Genomic DNA, 14,028 nt, shown 5'->3' with positions numbered 1-14,028 from the left:
CATGTTGTATAACGTAACTGTACAGTGGCTGTTTACAACATTTAAAAGTTCAAACGTTCTTTATGTAGGTATATAACTACATACTGGCTTCACATTGAAAATCACAGATATTTCCTAAGCTCAGTTTTGTACATTCATAATGATCAATAAATAGGCCAAGTATATAGGTGTATATTCTAGATCAGACAACGAGAAACTCACTCCCATGTTGGCGAAAAAAGTTGGAATGTAAAATAGATCATAAGAAAAAAAGAAAAAAAAGAAATGCAGAGGCCACAATATTGAACCAAGCACTGCAATGGTCACTTAAAAGACGTATATATAGTATAAGGGATCCTATAGTATATATCACCACATATATATGGCGAAAGAGCTACAAATTAGAGCTTTAGCCCTTTACAAAACTCTTCCGCTTTCTATAATTTCTCATTGTCTCTTGAGTACGAGGATCTGGCAGAGGTAGTGCTGCAGCTAGCGGCTGAGCTGGGATGGATTGTTAAAGGCCTCTCTGTGGACAGAGTGATTAAGTTTTTTTGATTTTTTCACTAATCATTTATACTACGTGCTTTATTGACAAGGTGTGCGTTTACGAAATATTTGTGTGTCTATCTATGCTCAAAATTGATTATTGCCTTTTGAATTAGTTTTAGTTTAAATCCTTAAGTAGAGGCCAAGATTGAGTAAGACTAAAAATGGATTTCAACTGTGAGTTCTGAGCTATATTAGTTGTCCCAAGCGAGAACTCCTCCAAAAACCAAATTTTGTTAGATTATTAAAAGAATGCCAAAGTAAGAAGTTAATATTTACTGTTATGCTCCACCATAAAAAGTTCAATGTCTGAAAAAAATGTAGTATATATTTTTCGGTTACGTTTTTTTTTTCGGCTCCAAATCATGATTTTGCAATTCAATCATGGGACCGTGTGTATGCGCACGCCAATTTTAACATTCGGTCGATCGATTATAAAAATTCTGAACGAATAAGAAGATATTTTCTTTTCCAAGAAATAATAAATCAGATATGAAAAGAAAAAGTTATGGAAAAGAAAATGAGATGTCAGTCATGCAAGAACTCGCCCGCTTTAACCGGGGGGAGGGAACCAAAAGCTTTTCATTCATAATCAATGAAAAAGCGAATTTGTTGATTTATTTGTCCTCTGAAAATATAATGGAATAATAGAGAGCATAAATATAGATAAAACGATATGACAATGACACTGGCTGATCTATGCAATTGCAATGTGACAATGTTATGGGTTTTCGTACTCAAGGCAGACTCTTGCAGACCCTCATCATTTCCACATTCGTCATTACATTAAAAAAATATATACCGTAGATATCATAAATCTATATTTATTTCACTAACAAGAAAAAAGTAACATGAAAAGAGTTCACACTAAGTTGTAGATGAATGCTTAAAACTTAATTTGATTGGTCATAAGTGGAACCAATGGGTTGGAAATGGTTTCGCAATTCGTTAACTTCTCTTACTAGCCTCTTTTCTCTCTCTTTTAATTTTTTCTTAATGAAACAAGTATTTTGACTAATCAAATTTGCTCCGTTTGTTGCCATTCAACATATGTTTTGTTTTATGTTATATATGTGGTTTCACAGTACCATTAAATCAGAGTTGTGATCTAACCCAATTTTTAGTCTCGAAGGTTTACTTATTGTTATTCTAATTAAAATCTTATATTTGGATTGTGACTTAAGTATTAAAAAAACAGATAGAATCAAATATGTGATTCTAAAAACTGACATCTAACTATTGGATTATTGCTAAGAAGGATATTTTACAAAATCCTTTAAAAGAAATTAGTTAACAAGAAGTCGAGAACTCTTTTGATTAACTAGTCTAAATAGGTATCGGTGATTTTAATGACCGAGCAAATTGACCTAGGCGTCTGTCTATGTACAAAAAAACAAATAGTAATTAATTAATTGGCACCTAAACGGAAGTCTAGATTGTGTCGAAGAATTAAAAAAAACTTCTGTATAAGAACATGTTACATAGGATTGTCCAGCAATCCAGTGTCCAGATCAACCTCAAAGAAGTTATTTCCTGCATTAATGTTATATACTAATGTGTATGTGTGTATCTATATATACTTATATATTTTGGTCCATACTAGCTAATGTGTATGTATATATTACATTGATATATATGAGTAAAATGTGCATGCAAATGAACAATGAATGGGCAAAGTAAAAGGTATTGGGTGGGGGAATGGTAGAGCAGTAGCAGTAGCATTTATACTGACAAATATCTCAGATAATCATCCATCTGATTTATTAATATTTTCTTTTTCTTTTCCTTTTGTTTTTTGTTTTACCATTTTTTCTCGTTTTTTACTTACTTCCGGATTTTGTAGTTTCTAATTTTTTTTTGTCACACGCTCTTGTCAGTTGTAGATATCTTCATCTACAGGTGTTTCTTTTTATTTCCAGATGCTACAGGTGTTTCCCACTTCAATAAATTACCCAGAAAAACCCTAATTTTGTAGTTTACAATAAACACAATATGATAGTAGTTGATACCTTCGTTTGGTTAATTTTGAGTTTTGACTAGTATTAATGTTTGTTACACAAAACCTTGAATCAGAGTAGTCTAAACCTCACATATTTTTCATTTTTAGCACTACATGCGGCGAAATTTTATCTTAATATGTTTACAAACAAAGTTTTTTTTTTCTTTCTCAGAGTGGATCAAAACATAAAGTACGTGAATAAACTTTCTTTGGTAGATATCAGATTATTTGAACTGTTATATCGAGAGTGTAGACTTCCTTCTATAATAGATCTACTAATTGGTTTGAGGTACTGAAATAATTGGATGCCAAGGTTTCGGCCTTTCGGGGTTATAACATTAACAGATATGAACAAAAAAATTGATAGGAAAAAGTAATATGATTTGTAGGATCTGAGGTACTGAAATAATTGGGTGCGAAGGTTTCGGGTTATAAAATTAACAAATATGAACAAAAACTGATAGGAAAAATATGATTTTGTATGTACGAGGCTATTCTAGAACGTGTGTTGTGGTGTGTTAGATATTGCAAGCATAATAATGGAGGAAGTGAAAGTAAATTATAATTAAATAGAGAAGAGAATCCATTGAATCGTATCTTACGAAAGAAAGTTCAATTTTTTATAATTGTATTAAATATTTCAAAGATTATACAAACCCATGCACATGCTCGCTATCGTCTCATTGATCCAAGTGTATCCCTATATTGTTCCTCCCTAATTACTCTAATTCCCCTACATCATTTCTTAATTCCATACTAATCGGATAAGCTTGACTACTTTACTACTATTGCTTAGGATTTACATCTCTAGTATCGCTACTATAGTCATCCACATTTTATGTAATTATGCTTGTTTTGTTAAATATTTAAGTTTGTTCTTATAATCATTTTCAAATAGCTAGTACAAAATAGCAACAACAAAAATGTGCTAAAACGAAAAATACTAAAATGACGACTTCGCGTTTGAAAGAAAACGCTAACGCTGTTACTCGTGTCATAGATTCACAGATACACATGTCTCTAACAGACATCATTGGTCTCAAATAGACAGCGGCTGAGTTTTTGGATTTCACTATTGGTCCTCATGTTACTCTTTTTTCTTTGTCCTTTACAGTTTACCCTAAACTTTTTCATAAGCATGAAGAAAGAGACAGAGAAGAGAAGTGGAGGTTTGAATGGGTTTTTGACTGACTAATTAAAATGTCATTAAACTAAACTGGAATTAATAGAGTATTCATTGAATTACATTACCACCCCTACCTCTCAAACCGACCAATACATCTCCACATTTTTCAAGTAAATAACTTTCTTTCTTCCCTTTTAAATTAAATTACAAAATTCTTTTATATAAATGCGCATAATATGTCGCCTCGGAAGAAATGAAACATTATGTTTTTGACTTTTCTTCTTCTTCTTCTCTCTTCATTAAGACCAAAGCCTATTTCTCCTCCTCTTCATGCATGAACCCTAACTAAGTTCTTCTTCATATTCTTCTTCTTTTATACCTCTCACAAGTACTTACTAAATTTTTCTGCGAATTCGATGAATAATAACTGGCTAGGTTTCTCTCTCTCTCCTTATGATCAAAATCACCACCGTGCCGACGTGGACTCATCCACCACCACAACCGCCGTAGATGTCGTCGGAGAATACTGCTACGATCTGGCCACTGCTTCCGATGAGTCTTCAGCCGTTCAAACATCGTTTTCTTCTCCCTTTGGTGTCGTCCTCGATGCCTTCACCAGAGACAACAATAGTCACTCCCGAGGTTATTGTTTTAGATTTATTTATTTTATTTGTTTTTTGTAATCTTTCCCCTTCTTCCAATGCATAGAACAAAGACCAAGACTCACGCACGCACGTAGCCTTATTTTTGTTTTTTTTTTTTGGCTTATTTATCGATTTCATCTCTTTTGAAATTTTCTATGAGTGGGTTTACTGTTTTGTTCTTGAATTGAAATATTGTCAATTATATATACAGTTATGCAATTAGTTTTATCCACTATTCCATATCCAGGATCGTGATATAATCGTACATATCTTTACATTTTTAGTTAACCAATCATACATAAACTTCAAAACCTCTTGACCTTATAATGAAAAAACCATTTCGTATATTATAGAACGGTGATGATATCAAATTTTAAGAAACCATGATTAATTACGGCTTTTTTTCTCTATATAGATTGGGACAACAATGGTGCTGCATGCAATAACATCCACAGTAATGACCAAAATGGACCAAAGCTTGAGAATTTCCTTGGCCGTACCACCAAGATTTACAATACCAATGACAATGGTGGAGATGGAAGTGGTGGTTGTGGAGGAGGAGACGGTGGTGGTGGTGGCTCACTAGGCATGTCGATGATAAAGACATGGCTGAGGAATAATCCGGTGGCTAATGTTGAGCATCAAGACAATGGTAATGGTGCAAGAGGCTTGTCCCTCTCTATGAACTCATCTACTACTTGTGATGGCAATAACTACACCAATAATGAGGTCGTTGTCCAAGAGAAGACCGTTGTTGATGTTGTAGAAGCCACACCCAAAAAATCTATTGAGAGTTTTGGACAAAGGACGTCTATATACCGCGGTGTTACAAGGTTCCCTCCATTAATATACAGCTTTTTTCGTCTAAAATGTCTCTCGAATGGTGATTTTATTGGTAAAGTTTGGGACATTCTAATGGTTCGTTTGAGAGAGTGCAACGGAATGTTCCTTGATATTCTATTATTGAGACTTAAGTGTGAATGGGCTTATTAGAAATATTATATAGAATCATACCTATATGATTCTTGATCATCTATGTCTGTATTAAATGTGTAGGCATCGGTGGACAGGAAGATACGAGGCACATTTATGGGATAATAGTTGCAAAAGAGAAGGCCAAACTCGCAAAGGAAGACAAGGTATATTTTTCAAAACTTATATGGTAATTTGATACTTTTCCATTTATTTATATTTTCGAACTAATGTAGTTTTTTTTATGTGTTTGAAAATTTGCACTTGGTGGTTATCTTCTCAGTTTATTTAGGTAAGAACTTGATTTTAACCACATAAAGAAATATATGACTAGTAATCGAATCTAAAAATAGAATTAATTTGTTATCTGAACACGCAGGAGGTTATGACAAAGAAGAAAAAGCAGCTAGGGCTTACGATTTAGCCGCACTTAAGTATTGGGGAACCACCACCACTACTAACTTCCCTGTAAGTTAATTTAATCAATAATGCAAAAAATCATATATAATTATTTTTTGATGAATACTTGTGTACATATATATATATATATTTAACTATATCAAATAACTGTCATGTTTTATCGTTACATTTATTATAATAAATTAGTAATGTTGGTGTGATATAATATGCAGATGTGTGATTATGAGAAAGAGGTAGAAGAGATGAAGCACATGACGAGGCAAGAGTACGTTGCCTCTCTGCGCAGGTATATAATGAACTGTTGAGCTTATTGCATATTATAAAACTGTAATATATTATAGAAACCCATCACGCATATCTTTTTAAGATCTCGTAACTCACATAAATAATCTTTCTACGCATTTAAATATGCAGGAAAAGCAGTGGTTTCTCTCGTGGTGCATCGATTTATCGAGGGGTAACAAGGTAATCCAAATCTATAGAGAACGAATACAATGTTTCAATCCTTTTTTGTTCTATGTATACAAAATACAACTTTTTATATAATGTAATTTTCTTCTAATGGTTCCAAAAGGCATCATCAACATGGAAGATGGCAAGCTAGGATCGGAAGAGTTGCCGGTAACAAAGACCTCTACTTAGGAACTTTTGGTAAACTTAATATTCTCTTACTTCACAATTACATCTATATAATTAACAATACACTATCATATTTATATATCTAAGTAAATTGTACATATTTTATATGAAGGCACACAAGAAGAGGCTGCAGAGGCATACGACATTGCAGCCATTAAATTCAGAGGATTAAGCGCAGTGACTAACTTCGACATGAACAGATACAACGTTAAAGCAATCCTCGATAGCCCGAGTCTTCCTATCGGTAGCGCCGCAAAACGTCTCAGGGACGTCAATAATCCGGTTCCAAGTATGATGGTCAGTAGTAACCTTTTAGAGAGTGAAAAAGTCTCTAGCTATTGGCAAAACGCTGCGCTTCAGCATCATCAGGGAATGGATTTGAGCTTATTGCAGCAACATCAAGAGAGGTACAATGGTTATTACAATGGAGGAAACTTGTCTTCGGAGAATGCTAGGGCTTGTTTCAAACAAGAGGAGGATCAACAACATCTCTTGAGCAACTCGCCGATCAGCCTCATGACTCAAATCGATCATCATAGTCCTGCTTCGGATGATTCGGTTACTGTTTGTGGAAATTCCAATATTGGTTATGGTGGTTATCATCAAGGATTTGCAATCCCGGTTAATTGTGATGCCTACGTTGCTGCTGAGATTGCTTACAACGCAAGAAACCATTATTATTTTGCTCAGCAACAGCAGCAGATTCAGCAGCAGTCGCCGGAAGGAGATTTTCCTGTGGCGATTTCGAATAATGTTGGCTCTAATATGTTCTTTAATGGAGAAGGTGGTGGAGAAGGGGCTTCAACGTTTACAGTTTGGAATGACACTTAAGACTTTTTTTTTGGAGGATCTTTAGTTGCTTGCTTTGTGTGTTGTGAACAGTTTGATTCTGTTTTTTTTTTCCCCCATTTTTTGGGTAAGTTTCTTAATTATGAGTTATGACTTAGCTTAATATTTCCGATTATTTGGATAATCTTTTCAGATTAAGGATATTGTCTTTTATTAGTCTAGCCCATTATAGAAAGTTCATAAATTCAGAATGTGAGTAGTACCGTACTACTACTACAATAAAAAAAAAAAAGTTGTTACTTTCCGATTTGATATTTTTTGTTTTCTTCCAAACGTACAGTATAATACATTTTTTTTGTTATCTTATTCTAGTTTTAAATGTTGGTTATAAATTCATCATCAGCGCTCCAATATGATTCCAGGTAGTGCCCTAATTTCATTCCAAATAGTATCCAACTGATTATCCTTCTGACCCTTTTTCTGGTTTGAGTTATCCGCTACATCAGCGCAAGAAGCCGGGATAAAGCGAAGCAATGACGTCCATAGATGAACACACAGTGAAATTTTTAATTTTGTATCAGTTTGACGTGATTAAACTCCCAAATTATGCTAATATTATTATGGTAATCCATAAAATGATAAAAGGATAATGTATTTATATTTTCAATGTTTATGCCTTGTTACATAATCATAAGTTCATTCATAACATAAAAAGCCTTTATTTTATTTTTCAAACGCTGAGCTTGATGTGGATTATGCAAAGTGACTATAACTGAGGGATGGTCAAGGCCCAGACCGTTTAGATTCTTACATTGCCAGGCCTAACTGGACTATACAAAATTGCAAAGTGAACACATTGAGAGATAGAGGAAAATTGGCGTGGAAACCGAATTGATGGACAAAAAAAGGATGAAGAAGCCTTGGTAAATCACAAAATCATATTTGATGTCTCATGATTTTTTAGTTCATTCGTGACTTCAGATTGTACTTGTTCTTGGTAAATCAATAAAAAGAGTTTGTTTTTTACCAGACCAATCGATGTTTACTTAGGTACCGTTTGAATTCCAATTTGAGTTTAATTAGTGGTCAATTAGGATCAAACTCCTTCGAATAATTTATGTTAACAGTTATCCTTAATTGTTCCTAATTCCCAAATATCTCTATTAGGGTTAGTGCCTCTTCTCTCAAATTCATCCATGGACGACGAGACCCGTAGGGTTAGTGCCCCTTCTCAGCTCAGCTTCTCCATAGACTACGAGGCCCGTAACCCCTGCACTGTAATCTTCTTCTCCTTACTCTATCGGTGTCGTCTTGAAACCTCTGTTTCTTCACAACTTTTAGGAATATTATCTGAATAATTGAAATTTATGATTAGTTTCTCTGTTGTTGTTGTTGAGAGCTCTTTAGCTTATCATATGTATGCAGAAACCTCACCTAATGGACAGGGGACGTAACTTGGCTTGCACTCCATCTCATTAAACCCTTCAACTATTTATTTTTCTTTAATTTGAATAAAAATTAATACAGTAGTATGTTTAGCCGATCTCTCTTTATTAGATACCAAATTATTTTTTCTGACCCTTAGATTTTTTTTTTTTTTTTTTTTTTTTAAATATGAATCTAAAAATAGAATAAACATAAATGAATTTTACATAATAATCAAATCAACAGAAATAATGTTAAGTAAGTGGGAAAGAGATTAGGACAGTCAAATGAGAGAGACAGGCAAAGTAGTGAATTAGCTTGTGGAAACCGCGACGATGAAAGGAAGACATATCAGCTAGCTGTTGTATGCGATTGAATTTGTTGCATGAAAACTATTTAATTAAAATAATACGATTTTTTTATTAAAAAAAAAAACTAATATAAAAAACGAAAGCTTAGCTTGAAGGCAATGGAGACTCTGCAACAAATTATGTACCATACAGAGAGAGAAACTAAACGGATGTTTCATGATCTTCTTCATTGATATAAACCTATTGCTTCGTCGTCTTACTTTGAATATCTCTTCGATTTGTTCTCTCTCTCTCTCTATCGACGACGACGTCGACCACTGCTAATCTCCGGCCACCGTTATGGAAGCCAGCGCCGGTCTTGTCGCCGGTTCTCATAACCGTAACGAACTTGTTGTCATTCACAACCACGAAGAGGTACTTAACTGATAAATCATTAAACTAATTAAGCCCATTCTTAAGTAGGAACTAAAATGTTTAAAAAATATTGATATCATGAGATTCACCAAGGCTAAAGTTATAGAATCATTGGATTCAATTGTTTGCTATTTGGTTATTATTATTATCATGTTTGTTTGTTTTGATTTGAGTTAGTCAAGATGAATTAACCACTACAATCTTTACAATATTAAAATCAGGTTTACACGATAATTATTATTATTATTATTATTTTTTTTTTAAAAAAAAACATAGAACCCGAAATGTATGTAGCATTTTGTGAAACGTTCTAATAATTGGAGGCAAAACTGATTTTTGTTAACGATTGTTTTAAAAATTCAATTTCTGGGTCGATTCTTTGAAACAATGGATCAAAACTCAAAAAGAGTATTCATGGAACCGAACATTTTTCTGGGTTTGATTATTACAGCCGAAGCCTCTGAAGAATCTGGATGGACAATTTTGTGAGATATGCGGAGATCAGATTGGTTTAACAGTTGACGGAGACCTGTTCGTAGCTTGTAATGAGTGTGGTTTTCCGGCGTGTAGGCCTTGCTACGAGTACGAGAGAAGAGAAGGGACACAGAACTGTCCTCAGTGCAAGACTCGTTACAAGCGTCTTAGAGGTATTAATCTCCGCTCTTATCTTGTTCGACGAAATGCCTGAATGAAGCAAAAAGCTTGTCTTTTTATTTTTATTTTTAAATCAATTCACTCGAAGAATGACATCTCTTTGTTTTCGTTTTTGAAGGAAGCCCAAGAGTGGAGGGAGATGAGGATGAAGAGGATATTGATGATATCGAGTACGAGTTTAACATCGAAGACGAACATGAAAAGCAGAAGCAATCTGCTGAGGCTATGGCTTATGGGAAAATGAGCTATGGAAGAGGCCCTGAGGATGATGAGAACGGGAGATTCCCACCTGTTATAGCTGGTGGCCATAGTAGACATGTAACAAATCAAAATGCTTTAAATGAGGAATCTTTCTCGTATACGATATGCGATCAATTTTTTGTAATTTCTTTTGGCTTTCTGCAGGTAAGTGGAGAGTTTCCAGTTGGAGGAGGGTATGGGAATGGAGAACATGGGATGCCTTCTTCGCTTCATAAGCGTGTGCACCCATATCCATCATCTGAAGCTGGTGAGTCTCTCTGCTCATCGTCCTTTGTAACTTGTAGTAGCAGAAGACACAATGTTTTTGTTAAGCAGAAACTTCGACATTCATAAAGTCAGGAATGAACTTAGATATAGACATAGTTTTATAAACAAGGACTTTTGGCTCTTACATTGTTATTTGAAATTTGTCACCAGAGCCTTGTTGGAGAACGAGCTGCTTCTTTCAGCAACTGAAGTAGAGGTTTCTAACAACGCTTTTCTTTTTCTTTTGGTAGGGAGTGAGAGATGGGATGACAAGAAGGAGGGAGGATGGCGGGAAAGAATGGATGACTGGAAGCTCCAGCAAGGAAATCTTGGGCAAGAACCAGATGACGATCCTGAGATGGGAATGTAATGCCTACACAAACATTTGTCTTATACATCAGTTTTATGTGATTCGGATTCTTGCTTACAATCTTTTGGATTTTGTTTGTAATGGCTGCAGGATCGACGAGGCGCGGCAGCCACTCTCTCGGAAAGTGCCTATTGCATCAAGCAAGATCAATCCATATCGGATGGTCATCGTTGCGAGGCTTGTGATTCTAGCTGTTTTTCTACGATATAGGCTCTTGAACCCCGTGCACGATGCTCTGGGGTTATGGCTGACTTCTGTCATCTGTGAAATCTGGTTCGCAGTCTCTTGGATTCTTGATCAGTTTCCCAAGTGGTTCCCCATTGATCGTGAGACCTATCTAGATCGGCTCTCCCTCAGGTAAAATCCACATACCTTCAAGTAGAAGCCTTAATATCTATGAAGTTGGAGGTTGGATATAAATATTTGTTGTTTATACAGATACGAGAGAGAAGGTGAACCAAATATGCTTGCCCCAGTTGATGTCTTTGTCAGTACTGTGGACCCGATGAAGGAGCCTCCCCTCGTCACAGCCAACACTGTGCTGTCAATCTTGGCCATGGATTATCCAGTTGAGAAAATCTCCTGCTACGTCTCTGACGATGGGGCTTCAATGCTCACCTTCGATTCTCTCTCGGAAACTGCTGAGTTTGCAAGAAAATGGGTTCCCTTCTGTAAGAAATTCTCCATAGAGCCACGGGCACCGGAGATGTACTTCACGTTGAAAATTGATTATCTCAAGGACAAAGTCCAGCCAACGTTCGTTAAGGAACGCCGAGCCATGAAGGTCAGTGTATATCACTTGAGATCTAGCTATATCAGCACTCAGGTTTTCACTGTAATCTAAACTCCATAAGGTAAATTGATTTCTGGCAGAGAGAGTATGAGGAGTTCAAGGTCAGGATCAATGCCCTCGTGGCGAAAGCTTCAAAGGTTCCTCTAGAAGGTTGGATCATGCCAGATGGAACGCCATGGCCAGGGAACAACACTAAGGATCATCCCGGTATGATCCAAGTCTTCCTCGGCCACAGCGGAGGATTTGATGTCGAAGGCCACGAGCTCCCTCGACTTGTATACGTGTCCCGTGAGAAGCGGCCTGGTTTTCAGCACCACAAGAAAGCTGGTGCCATGAACGCTCTGGTACATTTTTTTAATCTGCCTTGGACAAAACAAGAAATTTATCTCTGAATCCTGGGCCTAACATAACACAACTTTCGTTTTCTTTTCAACACTTCCGTCAGGTTCGAGTAGCAGGTGTACTCACAAATGCTCCTTTTATGCTGAACTTGGACTGTGATCACTATGTGAACAACAGCAAGGCCGTGAGGGAAGCAATGTGCTTTTTGATGGATCCTCAGATTGGAAAAAAGGTCTGCTATGTTCAGTTCCCTCAAAGGTTCGACGGTATAGACAGGCACGATCGTTACGCCAACAGAAACACAGTCTTCTTTGATGTAAGACGCAATCCACATTTCTTTCACTTATGGTGTATGAAATAAATAAACCATCTTTCTTACCTTCTTGTGTTTGGTACAGATCAATATGAAAGGTCTAGATGGAATCCAAGGTCCAGTTTACGTTGGTACTGGTTGTGTTTTCAAAAGACAAGCTCTGTATGGTTATGAACCGCCAAAGGGTCCTAAACGTCCCAAGATGATTAGCTGTGGTTGTTGTCCTTGTTTCGGGCGCCGGAGAAAGAATAAGAAATTTTCCAAGCATGAGTCGAATGGCGAAATAGCAGCCCTTGGAGGTAACTATTCCAATAATCTTAAAATCAGTCCAAATTTTGTAGTAGATTTAGTTTATGTGGGAATATTTCAGATCTGATAGTTTTTATTTGGCAGGAGCAGATGGTGATAAGGAGCATTTGATGTCTGAAATGAACTTTGAGAAAAAGTTTGGGCAATCATCCATCTTTGTGACCTCGACTTTGATGGAAGATGGTGGTGTTCCTCCGTCATCAAGTCCTGCAGTGCTCCTTAAGGAGGCAATCCATGTTATAAGCTGCGGTTATGAAGACAAGACTGAGTGGGGAACTGAGGTAATAATCTCGAACCGTAAGGTGGCACCTTCTAATTTGTGATTTAGAAGCTGGCCATTGTGACAAAATTTTGTGTTTCCCTGAAACTGCAGCTGGGTTGGATCTATGGCTCTATTACTGAGGATATTCTGACGGGTTTCAAGATGCATTGCCGTGGCTGGAGGTCTATTTACTGCATGCCTAAACGAGCTGCATTCAAAGGTTCAGCTCCTATTAACCTATCAGACAGGTTAAACCAGGTTTTGCGTTGGGCACTCGGGTCTGTTGAAATCTTTTTCAGTCGACACAGCCCTCTCTGGTACGGCTACAAAGGAGGCAAACTTAAGTGGCTAGAGCGTTTCGCTTACGCCAACACAACAATCTACCCGTTCACATCTATTCCACTTCTTGCCTACTGTATCCTTCCTGCCATCTGTCTCCTTACCGACAAATTTATCATGCCACCGGTTAGTAAACCATCAGATAAATGCGTTTTAAAAGCTGCATTAACTTTCCTAACAATCTTTTTCTCTTAAAAAATTTCTTTCAGATAAGCACATTTGCTAGTCTCTTCTTCATCGCATTGTTCATGTCGATCATTGCAACGGGAATTTTGGAATTGAGATGGAGCGGAGTGAGCATTGAAGAATGGTGGAGAAACGAGCAATTCTGGGTCATTGGAGGAATCTCAGCTCATCTCTTTGCGGTTGTCCAAGGTCTTCTCAAAATCTTAGCAGGCATTGACACAAACTTTACAGTCACATCGAAGGCAACAGATGACGATGACTTTGGAGAACTTTACGCATTCAAATGGACAACACTGCTTATCCCTCCAACAACTGTCTTGATCATAAACATTGTCGGCGTCGTTGCAGGCATCTCAGATGCTATTAACAATGGATATCAGTCTTGGGGACCTCTATTTGGTAAACTCTTCTTCTCCTTTTGGGTCATTGTTCATCTCTACCCATTCCTCAAAGGTCTGATGGGAAGACAGAACAGAACACCAACCATTGTGGTGATTTGGTCAGTGTTGTTGGCATCTATCTTCTCTTTGCTTTGGGTCAGAATTGATCCTTTTGTGCTCAAGACCAAAGGACCTGACACATCCATGTGTGGCATCAACTGCTGAAACAAAAGCTTTTTCTTTTGTTCTGAAACTTTTCTGTATTTTGTCCAGAGTGTTTTCACTTCTCTTTTTGGGTTGCATAAT

At 36.5% G+C, this 14,028-nt stretch overlaps 2 protein-coding genes across 3 annotated transcripts; both read left to right on the top strand.

The window, feature by feature from the left end:
- The first annotated feature begins 3,979 nt into the window (after window positions 1–3,979).
- LOC18019228 (AP2-like ethylene-responsive transcription factor BBM) lies at window positions 3,980–7,261 on the top strand. Its single transcript, XM_024156376.1, has 9 exons — window positions 3,980–4,295; window positions 4,713–5,130; window positions 5,354–5,436; window positions 5,553–5,561; window positions 5,649–5,737; window positions 5,902–5,975; window positions 6,104–6,154; window positions 6,264–6,340; window positions 6,441–7,261. Exons 1-9 carry the CDS (start codon window positions 4,070–4,072, stop codon window positions 7,157–7,159), a joined length of 1,746 nt encoding a protein of 581 aa, XP_024012144.1. The 5' UTR covers window positions 3,980–4,069; the 3' UTR covers window positions 7,160–7,261.
- A 1,765-nt stretch (window positions 7,262–9,026) lies between these two features.
- LOC18019227 (cellulose synthase A catalytic subunit 7 [UDP-forming]) lies at window positions 9,027–13,947 on the top strand. Of its 2 annotated transcripts, none has more exons than XM_024156406.1 (13): window positions 9,027–9,267; window positions 9,719–9,914; window positions 10,040–10,239; window positions 10,327–10,429; window positions 10,680–10,794; window positions 10,889–11,155; window positions 11,237–11,582; window positions 11,672–11,935; window positions 12,037–12,249; window positions 12,332–12,545; window positions 12,646–12,836; window positions 12,929–13,282; window positions 13,366–13,947. In XM_024156406.1, the coding sequence occupies exons 1-13, from the start codon at window positions 9,193–9,195 to the stop codon at window positions 13,945–13,947; spliced, it is 3,120 nt and encodes a 1,039-aa protein (XP_024012174.1). In that variant the 5' UTR covers window positions 9,027–9,192. The 2 variants fall into 2 exon arrangements, with proteins under 2 accessions (XP_024012174.1, XP_006400279.1); XM_006400216.2 differs by having other exon boundaries at window positions 12,640–12,836.
- Window positions 13,948–14,028: the final 81 nt, after the last annotated feature.

This window comes from Eutrema salsugineum, unplaced genomic scaffold, assembly GCF_000478725.1.
Source record: "Eutrema salsugineum unplaced genomic scaffold, Eutsalg1_0 scaffold_2, whole genome shotgun sequence".
Lineage (NCBI taxonomy): Eukaryota > Viridiplantae > Streptophyta > Magnoliopsida > Brassicales > Brassicaceae > Eutrema > Eutrema salsugineum.
The sequence above is the reverse complement of the archived record's forward strand: the minus strand, read 5'-3'. Positions and strand labels throughout refer to the sequence as shown.

What these genes read in the sequence shown, in the direction of transcription:
- LOC18019228 (XM_024156376.1), top strand. Translation starts at nt 4,070, where the DNA reads ATGAATAATAACTGGCTAGGTTTCTCTCTCTCTCCTTATGATCAAAAT. An exon ending in CAACAATAGTCACTCCCGAG is followed by an intron (nt 4,296 to 4,712) that starts GTTATTGTTTTA and finishes TTCTCTATATAG; the next exon opens with ATTGGGACAACAATGGTGCT. An exon ending in ATATACCGCGGTGTTACAAG is followed by an intron (nt 5,131 to 5,353) that starts GTTCCCTCCATT and finishes TTAAATGTGTAG; the next exon opens with GCATCGGTGGACAGGAAGAT.
- LOC18019227 (XM_006400216.2), top strand. Translation starts at nt 9,193, where the DNA reads ATGGAAGCCAGCGCCGGTCTTGTCGCCGGTTCTCATAACCGTAACGAA. An exon ending in AGGAACGCCGAGCCATGAAG is followed by an intron (nt 11,583 to 11,671) that starts GTCAGTGTATAT and finishes GATTTCTGGCAG; the next exon opens with AGAGAGTATGAGGAGTTCAA. An exon ending in ACAAATTTATCATGCCACCG is followed by an intron (nt 13,283 to 13,365) that starts GTTAGTAAACCA and finishes AATTTCTTTCAG; the next exon opens with ATAAGCACATTTGCTAGTCT.